Here is a 25,723-nt window from a genome sequence, read left to right as displayed (position 1 = left end):
ACATAGCTGCTGATAGCCCATACATGGCCCACGCAAACAGGGACGTGATGTGACTGTTCCTTGTTATGCTGGATTAGTCAGTTCCTGAAGACACAGTACTGATGTGGAGGACAATTTCTGTGCTATTTGATGGGTCATCTGATTATCATATTTTGTATTATTCTTACTAATCTCATGCAGTAGAAGAGATGAATTTCCGAGCAGGTAAATAAAGAGAGTGCAACTATATTCACACCCAGAATATTCTAACTTGGAAAGGGGCCAAAAGGATCATTGAGTTCAGCTCTTAAGTGGGACCCATACAGGGGTCAAAGCCACAACTTTGGCATCATTAGTACTCTGCTCTAAATCGGAACAAAAGATCACTTTTCCTTCTGAGACAGTTATTCAGCAATGCAAATATTTAGGAAACACAAAAGAAAATTATTGCCGTATGTAATGTTTCAATGTAATAATGCTAATGAAGAAGGAAAGCATTACCACTTGAAAATATTTCCGTCCTCTATCACACTCCTTTTTGTGACTCTGAGTTGCAGGAATGCTGGCTCCATGTTAGTGACAGGGAAAGATTCAGTTCCATACATTGTACATCATGATGAAAGAGCAAACCAGCTCTGAGGCTGTTCTCAAACTTACCCAGAGCTTGCTCAGTAAGAGGTAAGAAAAAGCTTTTCTGGTTCTGTAACTGTTTCTGGGAAGTATTTTGCATTTGTCTTCATCTCATGTAATGTGGCCTATCTTCCTCTCAAAAAATAATGTTCCTCAGTCCAGAAAAACAAAGCCAAACCAATAAAAAAAAAACACTTTATAGTTTAAGAATGGTTTTACTTGTCTTTAACTATAAAGTGGAAGAATGAAATTTGTGTCTCTTTCTTAAAGTACATTACAGACGACCCTACTGTCCAAACTCATTTATTATTATTATAAGATCTTTTCAAAGTTAAGATGTGCTGACATCCTGTCTTCAATGCTCTTGTAAATTCTGAAGTAAACAGATTTCAAAGACATTTGACTGTTAGTGTGAAGATGAGGTCAAAGAGTTGAATGACACATCTTCCTTGTGCAATAAGACTACCTATCAATCAGTTTTACTAGCAAATTTTTAATAAAGAAAAGAGATCAGAACATGAGAAAGTGTATATTGGAAAATATATGTGCATGATGTCCATTTTGGTATCCTTGGCATAGCAGCTAATGATGAACAACCATTACATACAACCTGGAAATATGGTTGTCTCCTGTAGGAGAACCTATTCCACAGTTTATTACTTCTGAAAATTAGAAATAGAAAAAATATGTTAAAGTGGTCTGAACTTTTTAAGTGACTAAACTTAAATGTGTACTGAACACATTTAAGTAACTAAAAGAAGCAAGATGGTTAAATTTAATTTAAGAATTATCATGTTTTAGTGTTGATAATTCATGGATGGTAATTTACAGATATGAAAACATTATTTCAATTATTGCATTCACTGACAATGCATTTGGCAAATACATACTCAGAAGTTAGGTAATTTTCATCTTTCAATATGCTCAAAGAGTTCAGCATTTTTTAGCATGTCATGTGGTGCCACTATCTTTCATTTCCCTAAATTTTCTGTAGCACTTTTTCTACAGGATTAGATGTTAGAGATGGGTTAATAAATGGTAATGTTAAATACAGCCAATCTCCCCCTTTAATAGTAGGACACAGTCTAAAGTTAGACAGATGGTTCTGGAAGAAAGAAATTCCCTCTACCTACTGAGTAGATATATATAAACAACAAAATTGTGACTTGAATATCTCATTGTTATTACCAAGAATATTAAAAATCAGAAAGAAGTATAAAAGGCCTGTATGACGAAGCATTTCATGTGATTCAGCAATCAGGGAATTTTATGTGTGTGTAAGCTATATATATGATGATAATGAGAGTTTGTCTCAGTATAAAGAAAACAATTCATACCTAGTGATCCAGTCTGCATACAAGATACATTTACATATAAATTTACACATATTTCTACCACATTTAAATTTATACATATTTATATATGTCAATGTATCATGTGTGGTGAATTTGGCAGTGCTGGATTTATGGTTCATTTCATTCTTAGACGTCCTTTCCAACTTAAATGATTTGATGATTTTATGAGAAGAAGATGGCACTCTGTGGTTTTCCATGGGATATTCCACAAATGTAGGGCCGTAGGCATTGAGTGACTCCTTCTGACCACCTTACTGTTGTTTTCCTCAGTGATATCTGGAATCTGGATTTCTTTGAAAAAACTGTCCTGGAGTGGAAACAATTTGGAAATAGAACAACAAATGTATCTTGGTCTCTTCCCAAATGCTGGCATGTTGGGTTTTAATTTACTGGTGTAAGGTCAAGCTGTTTTCCAAGTCATGTGTAAAAGGTATTTAATAAAGCATGGCTGGTGGGACTAGTGAGTAGAATTTGGAATCTGTGCATTTATTCATAGAGTAGTTGTGTCATGCTGAACTTTCCCTGTGAACTGGAGGCTTGACCACATATACCAAAAGGTTTGCCAAAGCTTTCATACGTTAAATTCCCCAAAGTGGGGGTTTAGAGTGGAACCAACAACAGCAGAAAAGGATAAAAAAAGCTTTCCTTAGGCAAATCTATTTTTTTTCTCTTTATTTTAGCTTGACTGCTTTGGGCAGTTGAATAAGAACGGAGCTATATGACTGCAAAATGACATTTAGATAAAATGCTTTTGTGCCACTTCAAATGTAGAGTTTGGGATACAACTATAATTTCAGACGTCACATCCAAAGATTATGCAGGCTCTGTGTTGTAAGCACTTTTCTTATCAGTAAACGTGAAGGTTTCTTTTGTTGGCTTAATCCACAGTGCTGCGAGTTAGGAACTTCTTTGGAACAAGCACACTCCAAGAAGAATTCAGTTCTGCTGAACTTAAAGCAAAATAACAAAGCTTTTGGTTATGGTTTGTGAAGTTGTGGATTCCCTAGCAAATATGCAGTGAAGTTCCTTCTGTGACTTGGTGATGCTTTAAATGTGTTGGTTGTCTACAGAAAATTACTTTTGATGCATACTATCTTCAACAAAGTCAAATTATGTAATTTAAATCTCAGTAGCTGCAGAGTCACAAGTTGAGTGACGGTGGAAGAGAGCTCTTGACATCATTGAATCCAGCCCCCTTGATCAAAGCAGTGATCTACATCTTGTCCAGCTGACTTTTGAGTATCTCCAAGGATGGAGATAAGTTCCCTGTGCAGACACCACTGTTCAGCCACCCTATGATAAAAAAAAAAAAAAGAAAAAAAATTTCATAATGTTTAAATGGAGTTTAATGTATTTCAGTTTGTGTCCATTTACTCTTGGCTTGTCACTGAGCACTGCCAAGAAGAGTCTGGCTCCATCTTTACACACATCAATTATTTATATACATTGATAAGGTCTCCCCTGAGCCTTCTCCAGGCTGGCCAGCCCCAGTTCTCTCAGCCTTACCCTCTGTGATAGGTGCTTCAGTCTCTGATCATCTTGTGGCTCTTTGCTGGGTGTACTCCATGTGTCTGTGCCTCTCATTCTGAGGGGCCACACTACTGCAGCAGTATCTCAGCAGTGCTGAGTGGGAAGGATGCACCTCCCTCAGCCTGCTGGAAATGCTCATCCTGATTCACCTCGAGACACTGTTGGCTGCCTTTGCTGCATTTTGTTGGCTTAGGTTTGATTTTATGCCCACCAGGACCTCCAGGGCTTTTTCTGCCAAGCTGACTTCCAGCCTGTTGGCCTCCAGTACGTACTGGTGCATGGGGCTGTTTCTTCTCAGGTGTAGCACTTTCTACCTCACTTTGCTGAGCTTGATGAGATTCCCATTACCTGTATCTCCTCAAGATGTATTATTGATATATCAGCCATGCTTCACAGTTTTGTATTATCTATAAACTTGCTGCCATCATCATGAATCCCTTTCTCATCTTCTTGGTTACTGTGAAATTTGCTGGCCTCCATCTGAAGCTGTTCTCTTGCTGACCTTCAACCACCACAAGGCTTGTGCAAGGAAGGAGCCCATCCCCTGCTGTCCCAGCATCAGTGAGAAAGCCCAGACACCCCAACAGCCTCAGGGCCACATCTGCCACTGGCAGCTCCATCTGAGCTTGAGTAGTAGGTGATAGGGGAAGCAGGAGAACAGGTAATAACCTTCCTTACTACAAAAGAACTCCTTTTTAGCCACTGGGTCACTTTTTTCTCTTCCTAGCCTCCTTTAATGTCAGACAAGAATGTGATTGACATTTTCAGCTCCTTCAGTGCTATGAATTATTTTGAATGCTGAGAACTATTCTTATTCTATGAGGTTGTTTTAACTTGCATTTGAAATTACAAGTCGGTAATTTACAGTGGACCAGGTTTCTGTTGGGGCAGTTAGTCATCACCGAGTGAATGGATGTATTAGCATGTCACCCTGATAAATATCAACCTCCTCTCCCATAAAGCACAGTGGCAGTTGTAAATACACTCTTAGTGCAGCTTTCTTTTAAGCAAATAGATCCAGCAAGGCATGTATTCAGAAGATCTCTTTTACCAAGGCTCATTGCCTTACTGTTTTATTTTTGGAATGTTCATTAACATGGTGTGGAAGCACCATAGCTCCATGTGGAGGTGTTAATGGCCATAAAATTGGCTGCTTCCTGTACTTGTTGCTATGAAGCGTGATCTTAGTTTGGAAACTCCTGTGTAAATGTGTGCATTTGTCTTAGGATTCTGTTTCCTAGCAAACCATGACACAGTGCAAAATGTGCTGCTGCATTTGCTGTGGCTGGCCCTCTTAACCTGTCAGCATAATTTATGGGAACACTTCCCGACACCTTCTGCTGCTAATGGTCTCTCAGAGTCCTGCAGAAAAGGCCAGTTCTGCCTCCTAATTTTAAGAGCCATGATGGTGGCACTGTTTGTCTCTTTTCTGGATCTATTTTGGATTTATGTCTGGCCAAGGGTTTGAAAGAGCTGCTATTAAAGCAGAAACATCTGCTGGGGCTTTATGTGCTGCTGGCTTGCCAAGTTCAACAGCAGGCCAAACTACAGCTGATGGCCTCAGCCCTCCACAGGTGTCACTGCAGTTACAGGAGAATGCCTGTAAGGGAAATTGGGCTGCTGAAAGCTCAAAACAAAATAAATAAATAAGTAAATAAAACCCCTTCAGCAACTGTAGAAGGCTGTTAGGAGATTATGTTTGGGGTCATTAGCAAATAACAGAAATAAACCTTTGTGAAGTGGTTGTGACCATCTGAATTCCCTGGTGTCCCTGGTTGCTGCAGCACCCTGAGATGTGCCTCCTCCCATTCCTACCTGCAGGCTTCGTGTTTGCAAGCTGCAGCTCAGGCAGCACTGACATTCAGTGATTTTAAACCTGTTAGGAAAACCTGATTTTGTTTAACCATCTGAATGTTTTCATGGTTCAGACAGAGCATGGCAATCTTGTTTGTGGGCAGACATGGGTGAGGCAAATGATTGCTTTGACATGAATTGTTTTTGAAGGAGAGGGATTCAAAATATTTCTTTAAAAATCCTTGTAAAGGTTTTGTTCTGATGTGATTTTAATAACTTGAAATAATCACTCCTTTGACACTGGGAACATGGGAACTGACATCTTGGATGAACTTGAGCTGCATCTGAGCACTGTCCAGCCTCCATCCCAGATGTGTATTTGCAGTTTCAGAGAAGCATTCCAGAAAACTCACAACAGGCAACAGTGGGTCCCTGATACATTTCCAGAGTCTATTTTTCTGTATTTAATTGTTTAGGATTTTTATTTGTTTTAAAAAAGTTCAGTTACTCCCTTAGTTTTGCCAAGCATTTGGCTTCAGGTGCAGGGTACCACAGTCAAATTACTGACCAAACATTGACTTCATTTACCTTTTTATAAAGTGCTACACCTGGTCATATAGTTCATTTTCTCTCTCACCTCCCCCACAGCAATCATAAAATGGAGGTCAGCACTTCAGCAGCAAAAGCTAAAACTGCTACAATTGGAGTTAAAGAAGAGTTCTGCTTACTGAAGAGTGAGTAGAAGAATGTTACAGTTGGCAGAGTCCATTGCTAGAGGAATAGATAATTGCATGTGAATGTGCATATGCAATTTATTAAATTATTATCAGTTCTTTTTTAATTCCATAAATGTTCCTATTCCAACCAGTTCTATCCAGTGATTACAAGGAAATTTGCTGTTCTGGTCAGAAAGCACAAGGCCAAATTCTCTCATATATCCCAACATGTTTCTTGCCTTCCAAGAAGCTGCCTGACTGAGAATAAAGTTGTTTCAGAGATATTTCAGCTGTGTTTAGTGGTTTAAATAAAAAGCCTGGGCTATGGGAAATGCCTAGAATTTTTCCGTGGTGGAAAATTTTAATGTTCCCTACAAACCTCAAGAAAATATTCTTGAACCATCTCCTTTCCCCAAAGAACACAAATATGTGAGATAAGAAACAATTCCTTTGTAATTACTCATTTCCTTTCATAACACTTGTAAGAGAGAAATCATACTGGAAATGATATATGTATGCTTCCACTTAGCAATATACTTAGTAAGCATAATTTTGGAAATTTGCATTTTAGCAACAAAGACTTCTTTTTCCTAAACTAAAAATTAAGAAAACAAACAAAAATACTCCATCCACCAAAACTAAATCCAACTTTTTTTTTTTTTTTTTTTTTTTTTTTTTTTTTTTTTTTCCCAGAGCTGGGTGTCTAAATAGGTAAAAGGAAGGTAGTTTTATGTAGGAAGTATTAATTTGTTTTGTAGGTAATGATTGAATAGTTAACGGAATAGTTAAGTCTCTCAATAGCAAACCTCCCAAATGCTCCATAATATACTTCATCCCTTGCTAATGCAGTGCTGGACTTGCAGCTACTGAAACTCAATCTACACAGGTCTGTTTCTTATGAGAAATGCCTGCATTCTCACTGATAGTTGCACAATATGTTGAATCCAGTGAAAAAAGTGTGGTAAGAAATTGATTTTTCCTTATTTTCCAGAATTTCATTTTTGTTTTTTACTCCCTCATGTAGGTCACCGGAACTGTTTGTGGGAAGGAACTGTAAACAGCATTACTGAAATCCAAAAGCAAGACTTCAAAACCGTTAATTTGACTGTGAATTGTTTCAATAAGTTTGTTTTTAACAGGAACAAATGACTGGGATTGAATGATTGTGGGGGAATTTTTAATTTGCCCCCAAGCACCTCAAGGTACCCCTGTGCCCCTCGAGGACAGCACGATCCAGCACATGCCCCAGCTCTTCCATGGCTGCAAAGCTTAAGGAAGAAATAACCCAGACCTTTTAGTTTTTGCAAAAGTAAGATGTAACCCTGGCGGTGTCTTGTCTGCTTTGTCACTGTAACACTGCTTGTTTTATGGTTGAGTGGATTCATCACAAGTATCTGTGTACTGCAAGCATGGCTACAGGCTGTACCTTCCAAGACATACTGACAGCAAGTGCTGTGTGTTGGGGATGGAATTAATGCACCAAGGCAGTAGTTTCAGAATAGGTGTCTAACCTAAACTAACATTTTCTAAGAGGACAGGAGATGGCTGCAGCTAATAGAAGCTAATGTGATGTTTTGTCAGCCTGTAGAATATAAAAGCTAATTGTTGCAGCTGTGCAGCAAAGTAATGAGGAGATTGAAAATGTAACTGATAAGCAGACTGATTATAGGCTAATGAGCAGGATGTTTGTGGTATATTGAAGGACTAATGAAGGGCTGCAAAAGATAACTGCAATGGTATACAGTGAGGTATGCAGAGTGGGAATGTTTAAATACAGCACAGAAAGATATGTAGTAGATAGTAAAGACACAATGCTGCTAACAATTGAAGTTTGAGCATGTGTGTGTGTGTGCATTGTGTGGATGAAGAAACTAACCGAAGCCAGTACCTGCCACATGCATGACAGAAGATACAGTACATAAATACACATTGTATAATTCACATATCTCCATCAAGTAGCACCCCCATTAAAGATCTCTGTTTACCACCATCCATGTTCTCTCATAAGAAAATGTGAATTGTTGCTGTACTTATATGAATCATTGGGTCCAGACAGCTCTGAGACAGAATAATTCCTGGAAAACGTGGACTCAAAACACTTTCTTCAGGGTAGAAGATTGTAGCCTGGCATGCCAACTGGGGGCCCTGTCAGGCTTGGTACCGTGTGGTGTCAGAGGACCCAGCCATGTGCGTTGCAAATTAAGGTCATGTCTTATTTGTTGCACTGACTTGAGCAGCCAGAGTTCCTGAAGAGAGATCTGACTCCTTTAAGTCACCTGCCATGGTAGTCCTGGCTTTTATTGGTGGCTACAGAGGACGGGTTTTCCTTCCACTGTGGCCAGCTGAACTGGATTTTGAATAAAAGCTCAGGTTTAGAATATGTGATATTTATGATCCTCCTTGAGTCTTCACTTGATGCAAATGCAGTCTTTTGGGGTTTTTTGTTTTGCTTTTTTTTTTTTTTCTTGTGCAATTTTTTAGGTCAGCAATTTGCAATCAAATATATGGATATTAATACCTGTAATTATTGGAAGGAGGCTCTATAGCTGTATAAATACAAACTTGCACCATGTCCTGTACACAGCAGAGCATTACAGAACAGGTAATTTCAACTAAAACGGCAGTTGTGATTTCCAACAGCTCTAAAAAATATCTATGTTATCAGATATGTGATGAATATATTATATCAATAATTGATGAGTGAAAACAGGACATGTTAATCTCTAGTGGTTTTGGGAAAAGAAGGTAAACCCTCTGTTGCCTAAATATGAAGTTGCTAAAATATGTTACCTCTAGCCTATACCATTGACTTTTTAGTGTAAAACTGCATCAAGGAAGAAGCATTTCTATAGTTCTGGTTTTGAGACAAGAAATATATAATTTCCAAAAGGCGCAATTTTCTGGAAAGTAGAGAGAGAGGTATTTCCAAAACGTACTCCAACAAAGCTGATAGCTGATTAATAATCTGTTAATTGGATTGCTGGGTGTTAATTAGTTTGCTAGGAGTCCTACTTTTCTACAGTCTTTGAAGAAACTTTCATCTGTATGAATTCCTCAATATATGAGTTGGGTGTTGGAATTCAATGTTACAATGTGTTTGTTCTCTGTAGAAAGCCTTTGGAGGTTTTGAGGTTTTTGGTTTTGTTTGAAAGGATTTTATGAGGCTAACCAAAGCCTCTGCAGTTTCCACACTGGACGTGTAAAAGCCTTTGATGGCTTCTGTGCTCTTTAAGTGAAGATGAATTAGTTTTCCACTTCTTTAATGATGTTCCTCTGTTTTCTTCCCTTTCAGTAGGATTGTCCTGGTATTTGTTGCTGGAACCTCTGATGTATCTGTTTTACATACTCCATCAGGCAGTTCTTCATTTCTCTGCTGTAGTTATCTACTTTCCTTGCAGACATTTGAGATATAGCTGACAGTGTTGTCTCTATTATTCAGGTGAGAGACTAGAGCACAAAGGAAATCCTACTGTTAGATGTAAGTCTGCCACAGAGCAAGAAGCTAAAATAATTTCTCCTGTGTTTTAAAAGCTTATGCTGTAAATCTTGGACTGTTCTGCTGACTGAAAAGAGGGGAAGGTGGGAAGACAACATTTGCAATAGTTTGGAGAAAATTAAGTGGGAAGCAGTCAAGTGGGTTTTATTTACAGATCCACTCTTCCTTGATTCTCTAATGTGCATCTCAATTGAATTTGTTTTTCAACAATTTCCCAGTTATCTAGACCTGCAGATCTTTTGCGTTCTTTTCTTTCAAAGACTTTTTTATTCTTTAGTTTCACCAGTTAAGTGGTCCAAGAGGCATTTGAAATCTCTTTATTGTTGTCTTCCAGGATTTTAAGTTAATGGAGCTTGTACAATATGATTCATTTGACTAGAACAGATCCTGAGTTAGTCTTCAAGAAGAAAAAGTGGAGGAAATCTGATGAACATGTGTGTTAAGTGTTCCAACCATTTTCTTTCTAGTGTGTCTCTTCAATTCATTAAAAAAAAAGGAAGTATTTTTTCTGCAGTTGATGTGTTCTTTGAGTATTACATTTGATTTGGGAATGCAATTTTCATCTCTAAGAATCTTCATCAACATCTTACTTTATTAATTTTTAATTTTTCTTATATATTTTTAAATATCTATCTGTAAATATAACCTGGAAAACCACTAACAATGAGCAATGTTGAACCATAGGTGTGAGTCACCAGGGGCGATCTTTATAATGATAGTGAAGTTCAGAAAGGCAAGCATTAGATGTCTCTTTTGGTATCTGCTAAATTTCTTCTTTCTCAAAATTTCTGTTGGAAGATATCCAGATCCAATGTTTAGGTACAGTTCCAAATTATGTTAGACATAGATTTATTTTACCTCAAATCTAAAAAAGTTACATTTTTGAGGATGAGACCTAAATTTGCACAAAGCTTAGGGGCTTTGGGAGTTTTATTTCATTAGGGTACATTTCTTTACCACTTGGATGCTTTCCCAACTATTTTTTTGAGCTCACAATATTAAGCTAAAAACACCTAATTATGTCTTTGCTGTAATATCACTGTATGATTTTGAGGACTCTTATCTGAACATGCTGTTCTTACAGTGAGAACTCAGTTTTTCCATAAAGGAAAAAAAAAAAAAGAGGAGACTAGCACATATTAAAGCAGAAACATGTAGATGACTTCAAAAAGAGCCATTAACTGTCAGGCCCAGGTTGTGTGATGTCTGCATCAGTATGTGAGTAATCGTGTTGTTGTCTCACCACCCAATGGTTCTGTCACCTGAGTACTGGAAGATGTGTATCCCGTGAATCTTCCAGCGAATTTTGCTTTTGAATGAAGAAACGTCCTTGTAATCTGTAACCTGTAGTGCACAGTGGATACACAGCAGCAGGAAGCAGCCTGAGTATAGCTTGCTGTTTCCCCTGCAATGTGTTACATAAAGCCAAAATTCTAATTAACTGCGTTAATTAGAACTGGTTTGTGAAGTTCTGCTGTTTTGCTGCCACTTCAAATAAACTGTGGTATAGGAGGAAGTTTTACTCTTCTCATCAGGTACATTTGCATCCTCTTTCCATTATAACTTGAAATATCTTTTCATGATTTTAGAGAGGAAAGAGAATACATTTATCTTGATAAAAGCAGATTACTCATATGGGGTTTTTCCATCTCCTTAACAGTCCTGACAGAGCATGAGCTGGGTTCCTAATAGAAAAAAAAAAACTCATAAAGACTGGAAAACTGTAAAGGGCTCCTCCTCTCCTTAATTTGGTACAAGTGCAAATATGTATTGAAATATATATTGAAATAGGCGTGCACTGGGATCGTAAAATCCATCCTCCCCAACTGTCTGTAGCTCAGTAGTGCAATTAAATGATATTCTGTTCTAGCTGCATGCCACAAAATGTTAGTTTTTTATATATGCAGAGTCAGGAACTTCAAAGTTATATCTTAAGTGAAAAAGTCGAGGTGACCTGTTCTCTCTGGATTATAGCAGATTTGGAAAACCAATTATTTTGCACAGTGCTTCCCTTGAATGATGTCCTTGAACTATGTCCTCGTGTGCACAAATGTCTTAAAGAATAGCTGACATTCCTGGGCTCTCTCAAGTCTGGGCTATAACAATAAAGATTTGGAAGTCAGAATACATTCTGACTCCATAGATCCACAGATCTTCCAATCATGGTCTTCCTGCTTAGGTATGGGGTACTTTTTGGGAGATACAGTTGCCTATTTTCTCAGACTGGAACTGGATTTTTTTTTTTCCATCGAGATTGCTAATTTTTTTTACCTTAAAAAATAAATATATTTTTGACTGTATAGTTTTATTACGTTTGTCTGAAAATACCGTAGTTATCTTAGTTTTCTCATCTTGTTAAAACCTCATCTGTTTTTGGCATTGCTCTCTATAAGTCATGAGAATTAGAAGGGAAAGTTTTGGGCTGGAACTTTTTATATCTTGGAACTTATCTTTTTTGGGCTTCCTGCCTGTACTCTTTTCACACATTGACAGAGTTGCCATGGTGTCCCTCGCATGATGTCACTCTCCAGTGGTCCCATTGTATTAATCCTGGAACTGCCTCTTCAAAGTAAATTTAATCATCTTTAAGGTTCAGAGAATTATTTCAGGATGTTATTACTGGGCTAGCCACCAACCTTATACTCTTCCCTCAAAAAGAATAGACTAGGTTATGTTTCCATTATACACACTTGTTCTGCATGGTTTCAGTGCATCTGTCTGAAGTTGATATTTTAAGTCTTTGCTTTAATTTATTTCTGTCAAATACCACTGGCAAATTAGGTTTAGCGCTGTCCATCCTATTCTCCTTAGAATTTTAATTAGTTCTGTGCTGAACACCCAGTTGTACACTGCAGTTGTATGTGCTTGATATCTACATATTTATTTGTCAAAATCGAATTGCTATGATTCAGTTAATTCTCTAATGCATTGTTGTATATCTGCAGAGAAAGCAACATTGTGGGGGGAAAAAATCCCAGGTCAAATCTATTCAGATAATGCTATAAAATGGTTAAACTCCTGACTTTAGGCTGGAGGATGGCCTGAGTTTCATTGTCTTATGACAAATTGAGTTTTTTAAACTGGTGGAGAAGGAAGAAAAACAAGGTAAACATGAGCCTTTCTAGATATTCCTTAGGACCTGTTCCAGGCTTTTCACTGTCTGCCCACTATGCTTGGTGATGCCAAAGAAAGAGAAAGCTGCTCCATGACAGCAGCTGGAAGTTCCTGTATCTCATGGAAGGCTGAATTGGTGAAAACACAGAAGGCGCCTCTGGCTTCACACAACAATGCCCTCCAACTTCAGTGACATTCTGAGTGGCACTGGGACATAGGTGGGATGCTCATGGTGGCCTTCTGTGGGCCCTAGCCCTTCAGTGAATACGCTGCCTCACGTGGCTTGGAGAAGACCTCAGGCAGTGGGCTAGCTCTCAATGTGTACACACTCAGCCAGGGGTTTGGTTCTTCACTGTTCTCATTGTACTCAGCAATGCTCCCACAAACTTCAGCAGTGACTGCCCTGGATGAGGAGCATGGGGCAGCAGAGCCTGCTGGGGAACAATAAACATGGTGAAAAGGGCTATAGGGCAGAAATCACTGCACAGGCAGTGCAGTGTCACACTGGGAAGGACAGTCTTGTCTTGGTTCTCTCGCACAGGAGAGGTTTTGAGTGCTCCCAATTGTTTGAATGATGAAGAGTTAGGGCAGGGTACCTTCAGCCCTATTTCTTATTCCAGGGAGAGAAGAGGGTGTATAGAGTGGAAGTCCTCACACCAACTCTCTGTCCTAGGGAGTGCTTCTTGGTGAAGAAGGGACAAGTGCCTTAGATGTGTCAGAGTCCCTTTCCAAATGCAAAATGAATAACTGTAAATACAGAGAGGGCATATGGTACAATTTGATCCTAAACAGAACAAGCAAGGTTTCATCCAAAGTGATTTAAATTTGAGTGTGACTTGCTTTGAATTTCCCTAACTTTTCCTTATATTAACATTTTACTTGTCTGTTCTTTCTATAATTGACTTTGGCAATACAACTGCAGAACATGGATGCCATTTTTCACTGACGGCTTTTCAGGAATATGGAACAAATTCTGCAGAGTGCCCACATTTGAAATACTTATGGAGATGCCTGTGTGGCATACTGATGGCCAAATACTGACTTTCCTTTTTTTTAATTCACAATTGAGTGATCCTCTGAAAAAGAGCTGGAGGAGTGGATGGGGGATACCTTCCAGTACTAATTCTGCTTGAGGTCTAATGTGAGTCTTCCAGATCTCGGGCCAAATTCTTCTCTTATGCAACAGCAAGCTCTGAAGTCAACTCTTCTTTTTCTGCATAGCTGAGGAGGTGCTGTTAATACTTGCCAATGAGCCTGTGCTCTTCATAGCTCTTTTTTTCCACCTTGTGGGTACTGATGGAAAGATGTATATGTCAGGCTGCTGTCACTGAACAGAACAAAATAAACTATCTCTGCAGAAAAATTCCAAGTACAGACAGAACTAGCTAGTTTTTTCAAACCTAGAACCTAGTTTCCTTTATAAGAGCGGATTTCTTTTGGTGGCTAATGAGCACTGAAAAGAACAAAAGGATAGCAGAGAAGCATTGAAAATGGACCACTGGTGCACAGAGAGGAATTTTCTTTGCAGAATTTCAATGCTGAAGCCTTTAGAAGAGAGCACTTACAGATGTTTGATTTCTTTCAGGTCTTCAGATTTTGGGACATTATACACAAAGTTGAATCTACAGCCTGGGATTGCCACTGTTATTGACAATTTCTACATTTGTTCCACCAACAAAAAGAAGGTATGTGGCAAAAAAAACATTTTTGTAGTGCAGGTGAGATTTTGCAACTACATGAAGGGTGTTTTACAGGTTTTCACAATATAGGAAACTAATTTTCACGATGTGAAGATCACCTTTGATGCATTTGTGACATATAGAAGTAGGATATTTATTGTTCCTGAAAAGTACAGACAGAAAAAAATTACCTTGATGGACACGGAAACTTTATGAAATCACTGACTTATATGACTCCTGAAAATCAAGCTTTCATAGTGTTTTCCATGCAAATGAAAAAGGAAATTCTGTAGGTTTTCATACATCCCAGTGGATTCTGGGACTAACATTCAAACTCTTCATCCTTAATGGACAAGGTTCTTTGTATGTTCCTTAATATATAGTGACTGGGTAGGCTGTCATTGATAATGATGTTTATCTTGTGTAAAACCTTAATTAAATATTTTTAAAACCCCCTCTCCTTGAAGCTTTGCTAAGAAATGGTCCTGCATCATTACTAAGAAAAAAAACACTTTTCCTGGAACGTGGAAAGGTTAAGTGGATTTTATAAGTGAGAGCCAAATCGACCCACTGAGTGTATTTACAATGGATGTTGTATTAGAAGCAGCAGGAACAATGATTATGGGGAAAAAATCACAGTAACAGGCCTTCTATGTCTTCAAAGTGCCTGTGATTTAAATGGCAAGAATTGTGAAGTATAGAGTGAAATATAAGCACAGTGGGTCTTTCATGAAATACGAATTTCCTCTTGATAAGGGCCTTTTAAATCCAGTGTAATACAGAAACACTGATTTCAGGTAGAGGTCTCTGATAGAAAGAACAATATTTGTTGTGTTTGTCTGTCTGTTTTGCTTAATCAAAAATCAGTAGAAATCAGTAAGACTGCCTTGATGATTAAGTACATATTGTATTTCCCTTGAAATAATCACTGGAATTTTGTGCCCAAGCTGTGTTGTGTCTCAGATTGGTAATATATTTTTAATCTGCTGCAAAGCCAGAAAGTATAATTTTGTTTCTTGAGGTGGAACCACCAACAAGCACAAAGTTTCTTCTCATAGTGTATCTCAGATATCTCAATCTACTGGTGTTTTCAAGTCCACAAGAATAAAACCAGAAATCTTTACCCATCTCAGTTTCTGGAATAAAAGTTTGAAGAATGAGATGGATGAGTGCCCCATGGAGGATCCTTCCCAGCTCAATCAGCTACAATATCAGAGCCTGCCCAAGCACAAGAGTTCAGTGACAATATGGTTGTGACAGTTGTTTGAAAAAATAAACAGCAATAAGATCACTACTTTATTTCAAGCCTGAAAGACACACAAGTGTTCATAAGAACCCTCATGTTAATCCTGTCTAAGAAAAATCCATATTCCACTTAATTTCATGAGTTGAAACTCTACTTAGTAAACTAATATGATATTGAAAGCCACCTGATACAGAAAGTCCCTTTGAGTCAATACAAATATGCTATGTTTATGTGGATATTTACTTCTATGAAGATGTTGTTTATTAGTGTACAAACAACAAAAACAGCCGAGCAGAAAGGATTTCTAGGGCCTTTAAATTACGCCAGAGGATATTAATACATGGAAACATACATACATGCATATGTGGTACAAAATTATGAAAGCAGTGGGGTTACATGTTTTAGCCAAAGATTTGGACTGTTCTTGGAGGTTTTGCAGTCACCTGTGGAAGGTAAGAGGGAGGTCTTCATGCTGTAAGAGCTTCATCTTGGAAGTCTGTTGTAATGGGAAATTTTAGGTGCTGGACCTTTGATTAGGGCATTAAGAACAAGACAAAATTAATCTCACCCAAGTTATTTGGGATGATGGAGGACCATATCTCTCAGTCTGTCTATTTCAGAACAGTTGCACTGGGGTGGAATAGAATATTTAGAACTCTGACTCCCTTTTCTGAGCTGAGAGAAGTCTCAGAGTTTTACTTGTTCTTGATGTTACTTCAGATCATTATGGTGTGAGTTTTCTTCAACCAGTTCACATCTTTTAAAATGTGCTGAAAATGGAAAATGGAGTGCTGACTGCATATAATGGAACTGAGCATGCACTTTAAATTTAAAGCATAAGTAGTCCCATGCTACCACTTAGCATTTAGTGACTATGAAAATACATGGAAGCAAAGATAAAATACATTTTATAGGGATTTTTTAATACTTCACATAGTAAAAAGTGTTCTATGATTTCTTTTCATTTAGCCATTGTTGTCCTCATCTGTGGAAGAACAGACACTGCACATTTATAGCTCATCATTCCCACCTCAGTGTCATCAGAGCATTAACCACACCTGATTTAAGTTCTTTAGAATTAGGTATCAGATCAAGCTCTCTCCTACAATAAAAAAAAAAAAAATTCAAAGGAGAAATACAGGTATCTCCAGGCAATTCTTACTGTTAAAATCATAGTTCTTTGTGAGAATTCTATGAGAATAAGGTTGAATTATCTTGTGGAGGTCTCTGTAACTGACTTTGTGACTGCTGTGGGTTTGAACAGAATCAAACTATGGCTTCCTACAAAGATATACAGAGAGATGGGTCATGGTTTAACCCCAGCTGGCACCACACTGCTGTTGACTCATTTCATGCACCAGTTCCCTCAGGGCCTGTAGATTCCTCTCATCAAGTCCCATGGACTTGTGCACCTTCAGTTCCTTACATGGTCTCAAACCTGTTCTCCTCCCTCCATGGCAAGTTCTTCATTCTCCCAGTCCCAGCCTTTGCCTTCTTTGATTTGTGCTGTGTGACTAGAGCTCTCAAGGGCCAAGAAACAAACACAAAGTGGGAGATTGTTTATTTGTTTTGAAATGCAATTAAATGAAATATCTGGTAGAAGGCTCCAGTCTAGTTCTTGGGTTGACATAATTTTTACAGTTCATAACTTCCAGTATACCAGCTCCTGAAGTGGCTTAAACTTTCATTCAGCATGCCTCCACTCTGTGAGCTGCAATCATACCAGACAGACCAATGGACTTCTGAGTGAGCTTTATACATTAAATGTGAAATTGTTCTAGAAATTTTCTGTGAATTACTCTAAATTTAATTTTCTTAAGACGTATTGAAAATAATGCAATTGATGATGAAGTGCAATAGCAAAAAGTACAACATATGGAAAAAGGATTGTATAAAAAGCCCACAGTGTTATAGGGTAAAGTATAGGAGTGCAGGGGACTGAATGAGCTGGAGGAAGTATGGAAATCATCTATAAATCCCACTGCATTAATTCAAAAAGTGGCACATTCCATTTTGCCTTGGAAATGTGCCATAGCCTTATGTACAAGTTGTGGTGAGTACTGTTCATAGGCCTGAGTTAAGAATTGGGACGGAGTTGTATCAAGGTCATGTCTACACAGTCTTTTGGCAGTTGAGGTGGATTCATTCACTGTGTTTTTTTTCTGGTTGGAGGCAGCAGAATCCAACTGCAGAAATTGTACTGCTGCAGGTATCAGAGGACTCAAGCTATGAAACCCAGTTTTGACAAGAAATGGTGGCAAATCTCTGAAGGTAGAGTTTTAGAGGGCTTTGTTTGTTGCCTGAATGGACCTTTCTGAAGAAATCATGGGATGGAGGTGTGAACTGTGGCTGTATTGTTTGTGAGGCAGAGTTGAATTGTAGTCAGCAGCTACACAAGTAGAAAACATCTTGACTTACCTGCAAATGACCAAGTATGATCAAAGATCATCACCCTGAATGCTGTGAAACAGCAGAGTTATAGGCAAGGCCACACTCTGATTAAGAGTTTACGCTTCCTTAGGATGCATTAATATTTGTTTTTCATTCTGCTTGGTTTTAGTGCAGTATAAACAGCAGCTAAAAACACTGATACGGTTTTGGAAAACTGTAGACTAGTGAAGGGGAATTCTGCTGTGTAAGCTCTCTGATGCTAACTTCTCCATTTGAAGCACTTTTTCATTGATCTCAGTTATAAAATAGCCTTTCCCAATGCAGTCTTGAAGGGTTGTGCAAGGATAAGGGATGTTCCTGCACTTTAAACAACAGAATTTATGTAATTATCTCCTTTTCAGTAATTTGCACATGCTGAATGGTGCAGGAAACCCATCATGTGCCATGTGCAGGAAATAATTTGCTTTGTGTTCTCTGTTTTCCAAACCAACATTTTAATTGTGACTTGCAAGTGTGCTGTGCATGGTTTAAAGAGTGTGGGATTAAGGCTTCCACAGGGTCAGTCTGGAATGAGGTGAACAAAGTAAATTCTTTCTACAGAAGAAAAAAGTTAGCAGAATTTAGTTTCACTAAGCTAAATTATCAATAAAATAGTTAACATTTTTTGGGGCATATATGCTGTTGGATGTAGAAATTACATATTTGGTTTTATGTGGTGTTGCTGGGGAGGAGTTGAGTGAACACACTGATTTTTTTTCCCCTTACATTCAGTGCATATTTTAATTTTAATTCATGCTAATGCAATTGGTGCATCCATCCTTCCATTTGTATGCTTTTGGAAAACATGCAGCTAAGCAGTTTATATTCAGGCTTTTGATATTAAGAGAAAATAAGTATTGATTGTGCATACACTAACTTATTAGTTAAATGAGTTGAACACTTACATTTCCCAGCTGTCACAGTAACCAATAGCTGCTTGTTTCTCCAAACTAAAAGGCAAGGTGACAAACATGTATTCTTGCTTGCCAAACAAGGCAGAACACTTAAGATAGTAATAAGGATATAGGCTTTCTTATATGCTATTTTAACTCTTGATAATTTAAATAGCATGAGTTCCACTTTGCAGAAGAGTATTTGCTAGACCTGTAAAAGCACTTCCCAAGATGCAACTGTCTTGAGCAATGTTTGTAAGCATTTACAGGTAAATGTATCCATATGTAATTTTGACATTTGTCTTTCACAGAAGAACAATTGGTTGTGAAATTTGTCAAAATGCAGTATGACTACATTCACTTGTAAGGAGCAAGCCTACTCAAGTATCAATTTCCTTAGAGACCATACCAGAACATCTGCAAATCTAGAGACCAGAATTGTCTTACACTTTTACTAGTAGTCAGGTAAGGGATATTCCTTTCAATAAGACGAACAGGAACTTTTCCCTGTGAAATTATGAATATGAGTCTGTATGTTGAGATCTCTACCATCATGTGTTCTTGCTTTATAAGCAGTGTCACCATTCCATTTTATTCCAGTGATGCACCATCAGAGCACTAATGTGACCTGACTGCATCATTTTGCTTAAGGCTTAAGTCCTGTGACTGTTCAGTGTGTCTTCAGGTATTCCAGATACTACCAGAAATATGCCCAATAATTGACTCTTTTTTTCTCCCCCCCCCCAACACATACTTTGCTAGTTGTTAGATTGCTGTGAGAGGCAGTCCAGGGCAGAAATCCCAGATTTTATTCACACATGACTGATGAACAGTTGCTTTGTTGACAACCAGGAAGCTGCTAAATACAAGTGGAACTCAATAGGTTAAAACAGTCAGAGCTTTCATTGAGCTGTTAGCTGAAGTCACAGTCCACAGTAGAGGTTCATCCAGCACTACCAAGCCCATGACATATATGGGGAGGATTTGATGGATGCTGTTTGATGGGGTGTGACTATGTATATGTGGAAAAAAATAGGATAAAGCTTTGAGAAACAGAGTGGAACTGTTGAAAATTAAAGCTGTGGATGAAACAATGGCTTGGGATCTGGCTATTAAATAAGTATTTGAGTTATTTACTGGCTAAATGGAGGGTAGGAGCCATAGCTTTCCAGCTGGACTGATTTCTGCTATGGTTGAGAAACCAGGGCTTTTTCACAATTTGTATGTAAACAGGGCTGTGTAAAAAAATGTGTAACTCCTATGCCATTGTCATATTCTAACTCCTTGTAACCCTTTCAATAGGTGGAGGGTAGGAGCAGTATTACTCCTCTGTTTAAGACTACCCTTTCTCCTAACCATTAGATTATGAGTTTTCCTACAGTGTGACAGAGAAAGGTTTCATTTAGTTTTGTTTCCATCAAAACCCTTTATTTGCATTTCTCTATCCTGTTCTTGCATGTGCAGAGCTAGAAGGAATCCCCAGATCTTGTTGATCATGGTTAGATCTTGTTGATCACAGGTTTTTCTTTCAATCCCCTTTTGAATGCATGTCTACTAAAACACTGAACCATGCAAGCTGAAGGTGCCTCTGAAATTTTTGTGTCAATTCTACTCTCTTGGAACCAATAAATATTCTACAGTCCAGTACCTGAAATTGACTGTCATTAAAAGCTGCAATTGATATTAAAAACAAGAAAGAAAACAACCCTCAAAAACCAGCCAAGCCAACAAACCTGACTAACAGTACAAGTGAACAGTAGAATGCCATGACCAGCATGTAGGTTTCCCACAGCCTGTAGGTATATAGGATAATTGCTCATCAAGGTAGAAGGTGTGTGAGCTAAATGGCTGCATGCTTGAACAGACATTCTGGGTTATTATTCTATCCTAGAATTCATTTGATGCTTAGAGATCTCAATTTAAATTTTTGAGACTGACCTTCCACTGTGATTTTGTAGCCTAATGTGCAACTTTTTCAATCTTTTGTGCTCATACAATTATTCTGTGGAAAAATAGGCTTGTCTTTACAGTATGCTCATTATAGATGCTTTTGTTCTGTTTTTATGAATACCCTGTCTAAAACTCATTAGTCATAAAAGCATACCAACAACTACCAAAAAGACGTAATGTTAAATGAAGTTTACTGTACTGAAGCCAAAAATAAAATGACTAGTTGGTGGGAGTACAACATAAAAAAGATTTATGTGAAAGTGGAAAAGACCTCCAAGCAACTGTTAAGAGACCATTGTGCATAAGATTCTGCACTTGAGAGACATCGATTTCCCTCCCAGTAATTCTGGAAAGAGAAGGATTCCGAGCATCGTATTTTCAGCAAGGTTTTATTTGCTATTATGATGAGCAGGGGTCATTGCTTGGAGAAATAGGAGCAGTCAATCAAGAGCATGCAGCAGAAAGCAGGTCTGAAGCTGCCCTCAGCACCTGGGGGAGGGTGTGCTGCTGAGGGGGTAGCTGGTCAGAGGGAATGGAAATGCACAGTATTCCATGGAGGGGGGCAGTGTTTAAGGTCTGGGACTTTGATTTGCTATGTCTAAAAAGAATGGTAATTTTGCAAAATTTAGACCAGGTTGTTATTTCAAGCTCATTATTTTAAAATATAGATTCTCAGGCCCAATTCTAAATTTGAGCCATATGCCAGAGAAAAATATAGAGGGGGTAGGAGGTATGGATTTGCTGTGCAGGACATCAGGCAAGTTGTGTGTTTCCCTTGTCCAACCTTCCCCTGTGCTCCTTGACCTGAAAGTACTTTTGAAATCCTTCTCTGCTTGAAATAACTAAGGGAAAAAACAAACTCAAATAATCCACCACAACTATCTGCAGCAGATCTCTAGACCTGATTGAGACTCGAATCAGGCTTTTCTCAGTCATGGCAGAGAATTTAATGTGTCCTAGCAAAAGCTACAAAAGTCTTCTAATCAATATTTATGAGGATCATGCACATATATTTTTTAAGGCTATATATTTCCAGGCAAATATAATCCTGGAAGATTTTCTGATAATTAAATCTAACAAGGAGGCAAATCATAATACATAGGATAGTGTCCAAAGGAGAAGGTGTCCATATGAAGAGTGAATACAGAGTTACTCAATCTGCATGAATTCTGTCACAGGTAAAACAAGAAGATGTGCTGCATTAATGGTGCTGAATCTTAGCAAGAGGAAACAGGAGAAAAGGAAATGGTAAAGGATTGGTAACAAGCCTCTTACTGTACTCAATAAGTATTTAGCTGGTGCCCAAATCTGCTTGGATGAAATGGGTACAGGTAAGTCTATAGAACAGAGTCAGGTTTCTGTTGAACTGGCATAGGCCAGATGAGGGTTTTTTGTGACTGATATAGATTATTTATATAAATTTCAATAATCCTGTATGTTTAGATTATTTTGTCTAATTATTTACTGAATATCACAACATCCCAAGAAGCTGTATCATGTTCCCCATGATGTGGAAAGGAGGAAATTTGGAACTCATTCATCTTAACTCAGAGTCTAATGGCAGGAACCAGGATGTCCGTGCTAAGGAGATGATGTGAAAAATGCTAAACTGTATTTGACAAGAGATGAGTACCATTCAGGAGGTCTGCAAGGACAGTGAACAGTAGGTGCATTCCCCAGACAGCCCAATAAAATAATGGTACAGAGTGTTTGAAACATACTCAGAATGCTTGCTGATGGATCAGCTGCATCTCCTGGAGCCCTGTGTGTTTCCTTCTCATTTCCCCAGTGATGGAACAGTGGATGAATCCCAGTGTTTACGCCTCACACCATGCCAGCATTGTCCAATATACTGATGTGTCAAATCCTGCTTCTCTTCACCACTGCTGTTCAGCTTCCCTTGTGCTGACCACACAGGCTTCTCTGGCTCTCTCAAGAGCAGAGATGCAGCAGGACTTCTGTCCCCAGAGCTGGCATGGAGGCACAGTGGAAGTGAGCAGGGTTTAAATGGTGGCCATGGCCATTTTGCAGGGCTGGCAGTATGCTCAGCCCCCTGAGAATCCCTGGGGCTGCTGCACCCCTGATCTGCCAGGAGTAAAACTGATGTGAAACCAGTCAGCTTTTGCAATCTGCCCATCATGCCACAAGCAGAACTTCTAAACTATTGTGGAAATTAAGTATTCCAGTAACTTTGTTTATTCCATTCTCTTTGTGACATTTACTAGAAGGGATGAATGTTAGCTTACCTGTTTCTAATTCTGAAATGAGCCCTGACTCCAAGTAGCCCCAGCACCCTGCAACAGCAGCAAATGTCTACTGAAAAAGCAGGACCTGTGTGGCAAATATGTTTTAATGCAGCCTACACAAATTTGTTTGAGCACAGTCAGCAAAGATTCTTGCAAAAATAAAACAGGATTTTAATTTTTTTTTCACACTATGTGTTTCTGTCAGAGAAAGATTCTTCCTCCTGGAAACTGGAATCTCATTCAACTAAGCCATCTCTGAAGCCTTCTTGATGTGGTCTCTTTGGGGTTTGTACTAGAGACAGATTTTTTCCAGCTGTGGGAGTAATGCACTAGGTTGCTGCCATCCCTTCATAGCAGAAGATTGCTATGAAATGAATGGTGGATTCTCCTTAATATTGTCTGATTGGTTTTGAAGAGGGTTCTTCTGCAATCTTGTTTAAGTTTGTGACTATCAGGTATTTCTCTCTTCACTATTCTTTTGGTGGGTTTTTTGTAACCTTTCATCACCTCTTTCTGCTTTTCCATTTCCTAATCTCTTTCCAAAACTCTTTCTACTTTTCTTTCTTCCATTTTTGAGCATTACTTCTTCTTACAGCTCACACATAGATTGTAGACCAAATGAAAGCTTTTTCTTTCATGGTTACAATTACTAAAGAAAAATATTATTTATAAGAATGTAGCTAATGGTCTATGTTTCTATTAAAAAGCACAGTATTCTTGGATAATAATAATAATAAATCTGCTGGCACATCCTTAACTATCATTCATAAAACAAATCTCTTCAGCAGTGGTGGTAGGATGATTCAGTCAGAGAGCTGTTAGCCAGGAGACCTGACATCAGTTTCTATGACCTTGAGCAAGCCTGAGCCTCCTTGAAGCCTGACTTCCTATTGCCTCATACCTTGTAATTGCACTTGCCTACTGCAAAACCACTGTGACATGACATGATTTGACAGCCTACCTTGAGATCAGATTGCAAGGTAGGGTTTTGCATAAAGTACAGAACTAGTCTGGCTTAGTTTCCTTGTTTATAAACTTAAGACCATAATACTGAAGTCTCTAGATCTCCTATGATCCCTAAATAAATGCTAAGTATTTTTATGAACCCATTTCAAGACAAATGCACATTTATCAAGTATTTTTTGTGTCACACCCCTGCAGTATTCAACAGCAGTTTAAGATTTGCAGTATGCTGAAAATAATTGTTATAAATATGTTCCTGTATTTTAAAAGATTGTTTAGCATTTATCAGTCATGGCTGTTTCAGTACATGGGTAATAATTTGAATATGATAGGAATACTTTTATTCTCACTGAAATGAGAAAAGTCAGCTTTTTGCCCCAAATAGAACAGGATTCATTTTTCCTGCAATTGTTGGATCTACAATTTATGGATGTATTATTTTATTCTCAATCCTCTAAATAAAATTAGCAGTTTGGTCTTGAATTGGTTTTCAGATTTGACTAAGATGCTCTCATTCTTTTTTAGAAGGCACAAATCTGTGCAGGGAGGGTGTGGGATGGAAGTGTGTCAGGTAGCACTGGGGGATTGCAGGTGTTTATCTTGTAAAACTCGGTGCCAAAAACAGGCGACTGCAAGTTACATAAAAGCTGTGCTTTCAGTGTAACTATGACTACAGGAATCAGCCTAGGAATCATGGGAATAATCAAACATCTCATATCAATTTATGATAGTAAATGCACTAGAGTATTTTATAGTGCTAATATATATGTTCTGTTTTTTTCATTCAGCCATACCCATGAACTAATATTTTTTACAGATTACATCACTCCATGTTTAAATGCTTTTACAGTTTGTTTGGGATGCAGTGCTGGCAGGCATAAATGAGTGGGGCCAATTTGGCTAAAGGTTCCAGTCTGTCCATGAGGATAATATTGTCTCACACTTTGTTCTTTCTATGGGCTCCAGCAAAGGCAATGGTACTCTTACCTGCTGCTGCTGAGAATTTCAGAAATGCTTCTATGCTCTGCAAACTCCTGTAGCACAGGAGCAGGAAGTCTGGATCTATGTTATTCTTTTTACATATTTGCTATGTAAGTCCCAGGGATACAGGATTTGTGCTGGACTTTGGGATTGCAAAGCAAAGGCTCCTCAGAAACTCTTATTATATTATTGTGAGGTCCAACTGTAAATTTTACTTGACTTAGGCTAACATAGTCTATAAAAGTGTCCATTCTGGACTAAAATTCCATTCAGGAGGTACTAATGTATCGCTTGGTATATTGCAAGACCATATTAAAACCACTTGTGTGCTTGTGCTCTACCATAAGATCTCAGAATTTTATGTGCATGTGGATGACTTGGCATCTCCTGTTAATAACTTTGGGAATTCTGGAGAGGTTATAAGATTTCCCTTTTACAGATGTGGAAACAGAAAGATGTAAATTACTTGCATGGGAAAGAAATTAGAGACAGTTAATAATATGCCACACATCTAAGCCAGTCTCTCAGCTTGAAGACTTGAAAATTAGTCTTGAAGACTAGTCTTTTCCATCACAACAAAATATTAGACTAATTAAGTAATATAAATTATTACCAGTTTACAGAGGAATTTGGGCTTGTCAAAGGTCTATCAATACCATAAATATCAGTAGTCAAGTATATGAAAGTATAGTTTGATGACAAAAAAAAAAAAAAAAATTCA

The 25,723-nt window shown here is 38.2% G+C and overlaps 1 protein-coding gene across 12 annotated transcripts in view; it reads left to right on the top strand.

Annotated features, from left to right (window-relative positions):
- Nucleotides 1-25,723, top strand: part of SORCS2 (sortilin related VPS10 domain containing receptor 2) — a 543,792-nt gene that overhangs the window by 285,914 nt on the left and 232,155 nt on the right. For all 12 annotated transcript variants that reach the window (XR_013339870.1, XM_031504585.2, XM_077782742.1 and 9 more), the window contains one exon: nucleotides 14,200-14,299. Coding sequence is in view for 11 of the 12 variants with exons in the window: in XM_031504585.2 (XP_031360445.2) it covers nucleotides 14,200-14,299 (100 nt within the window). In the remaining variant the exon portion in view is untranslated. The remainder of the gene's footprint in view (nucleotides 1-14,199; nucleotides 14,300-25,723) is intronic.

This window comes from Lonchura striata, chromosome 4, assembly GCF_046129695.1.
Source record: "Lonchura striata isolate bLonStr1 chromosome 4, bLonStr1.mat, whole genome shotgun sequence".
Classification (NCBI taxonomy): domain Eukaryota; kingdom Metazoa; phylum Chordata; class Aves; order Passeriformes; family Estrildidae; genus Lonchura; species Lonchura striata.
The sequence above is the reverse complement of the archived record's forward strand: the minus strand, read 5'-3'. Positions and strand labels throughout refer to the sequence as shown.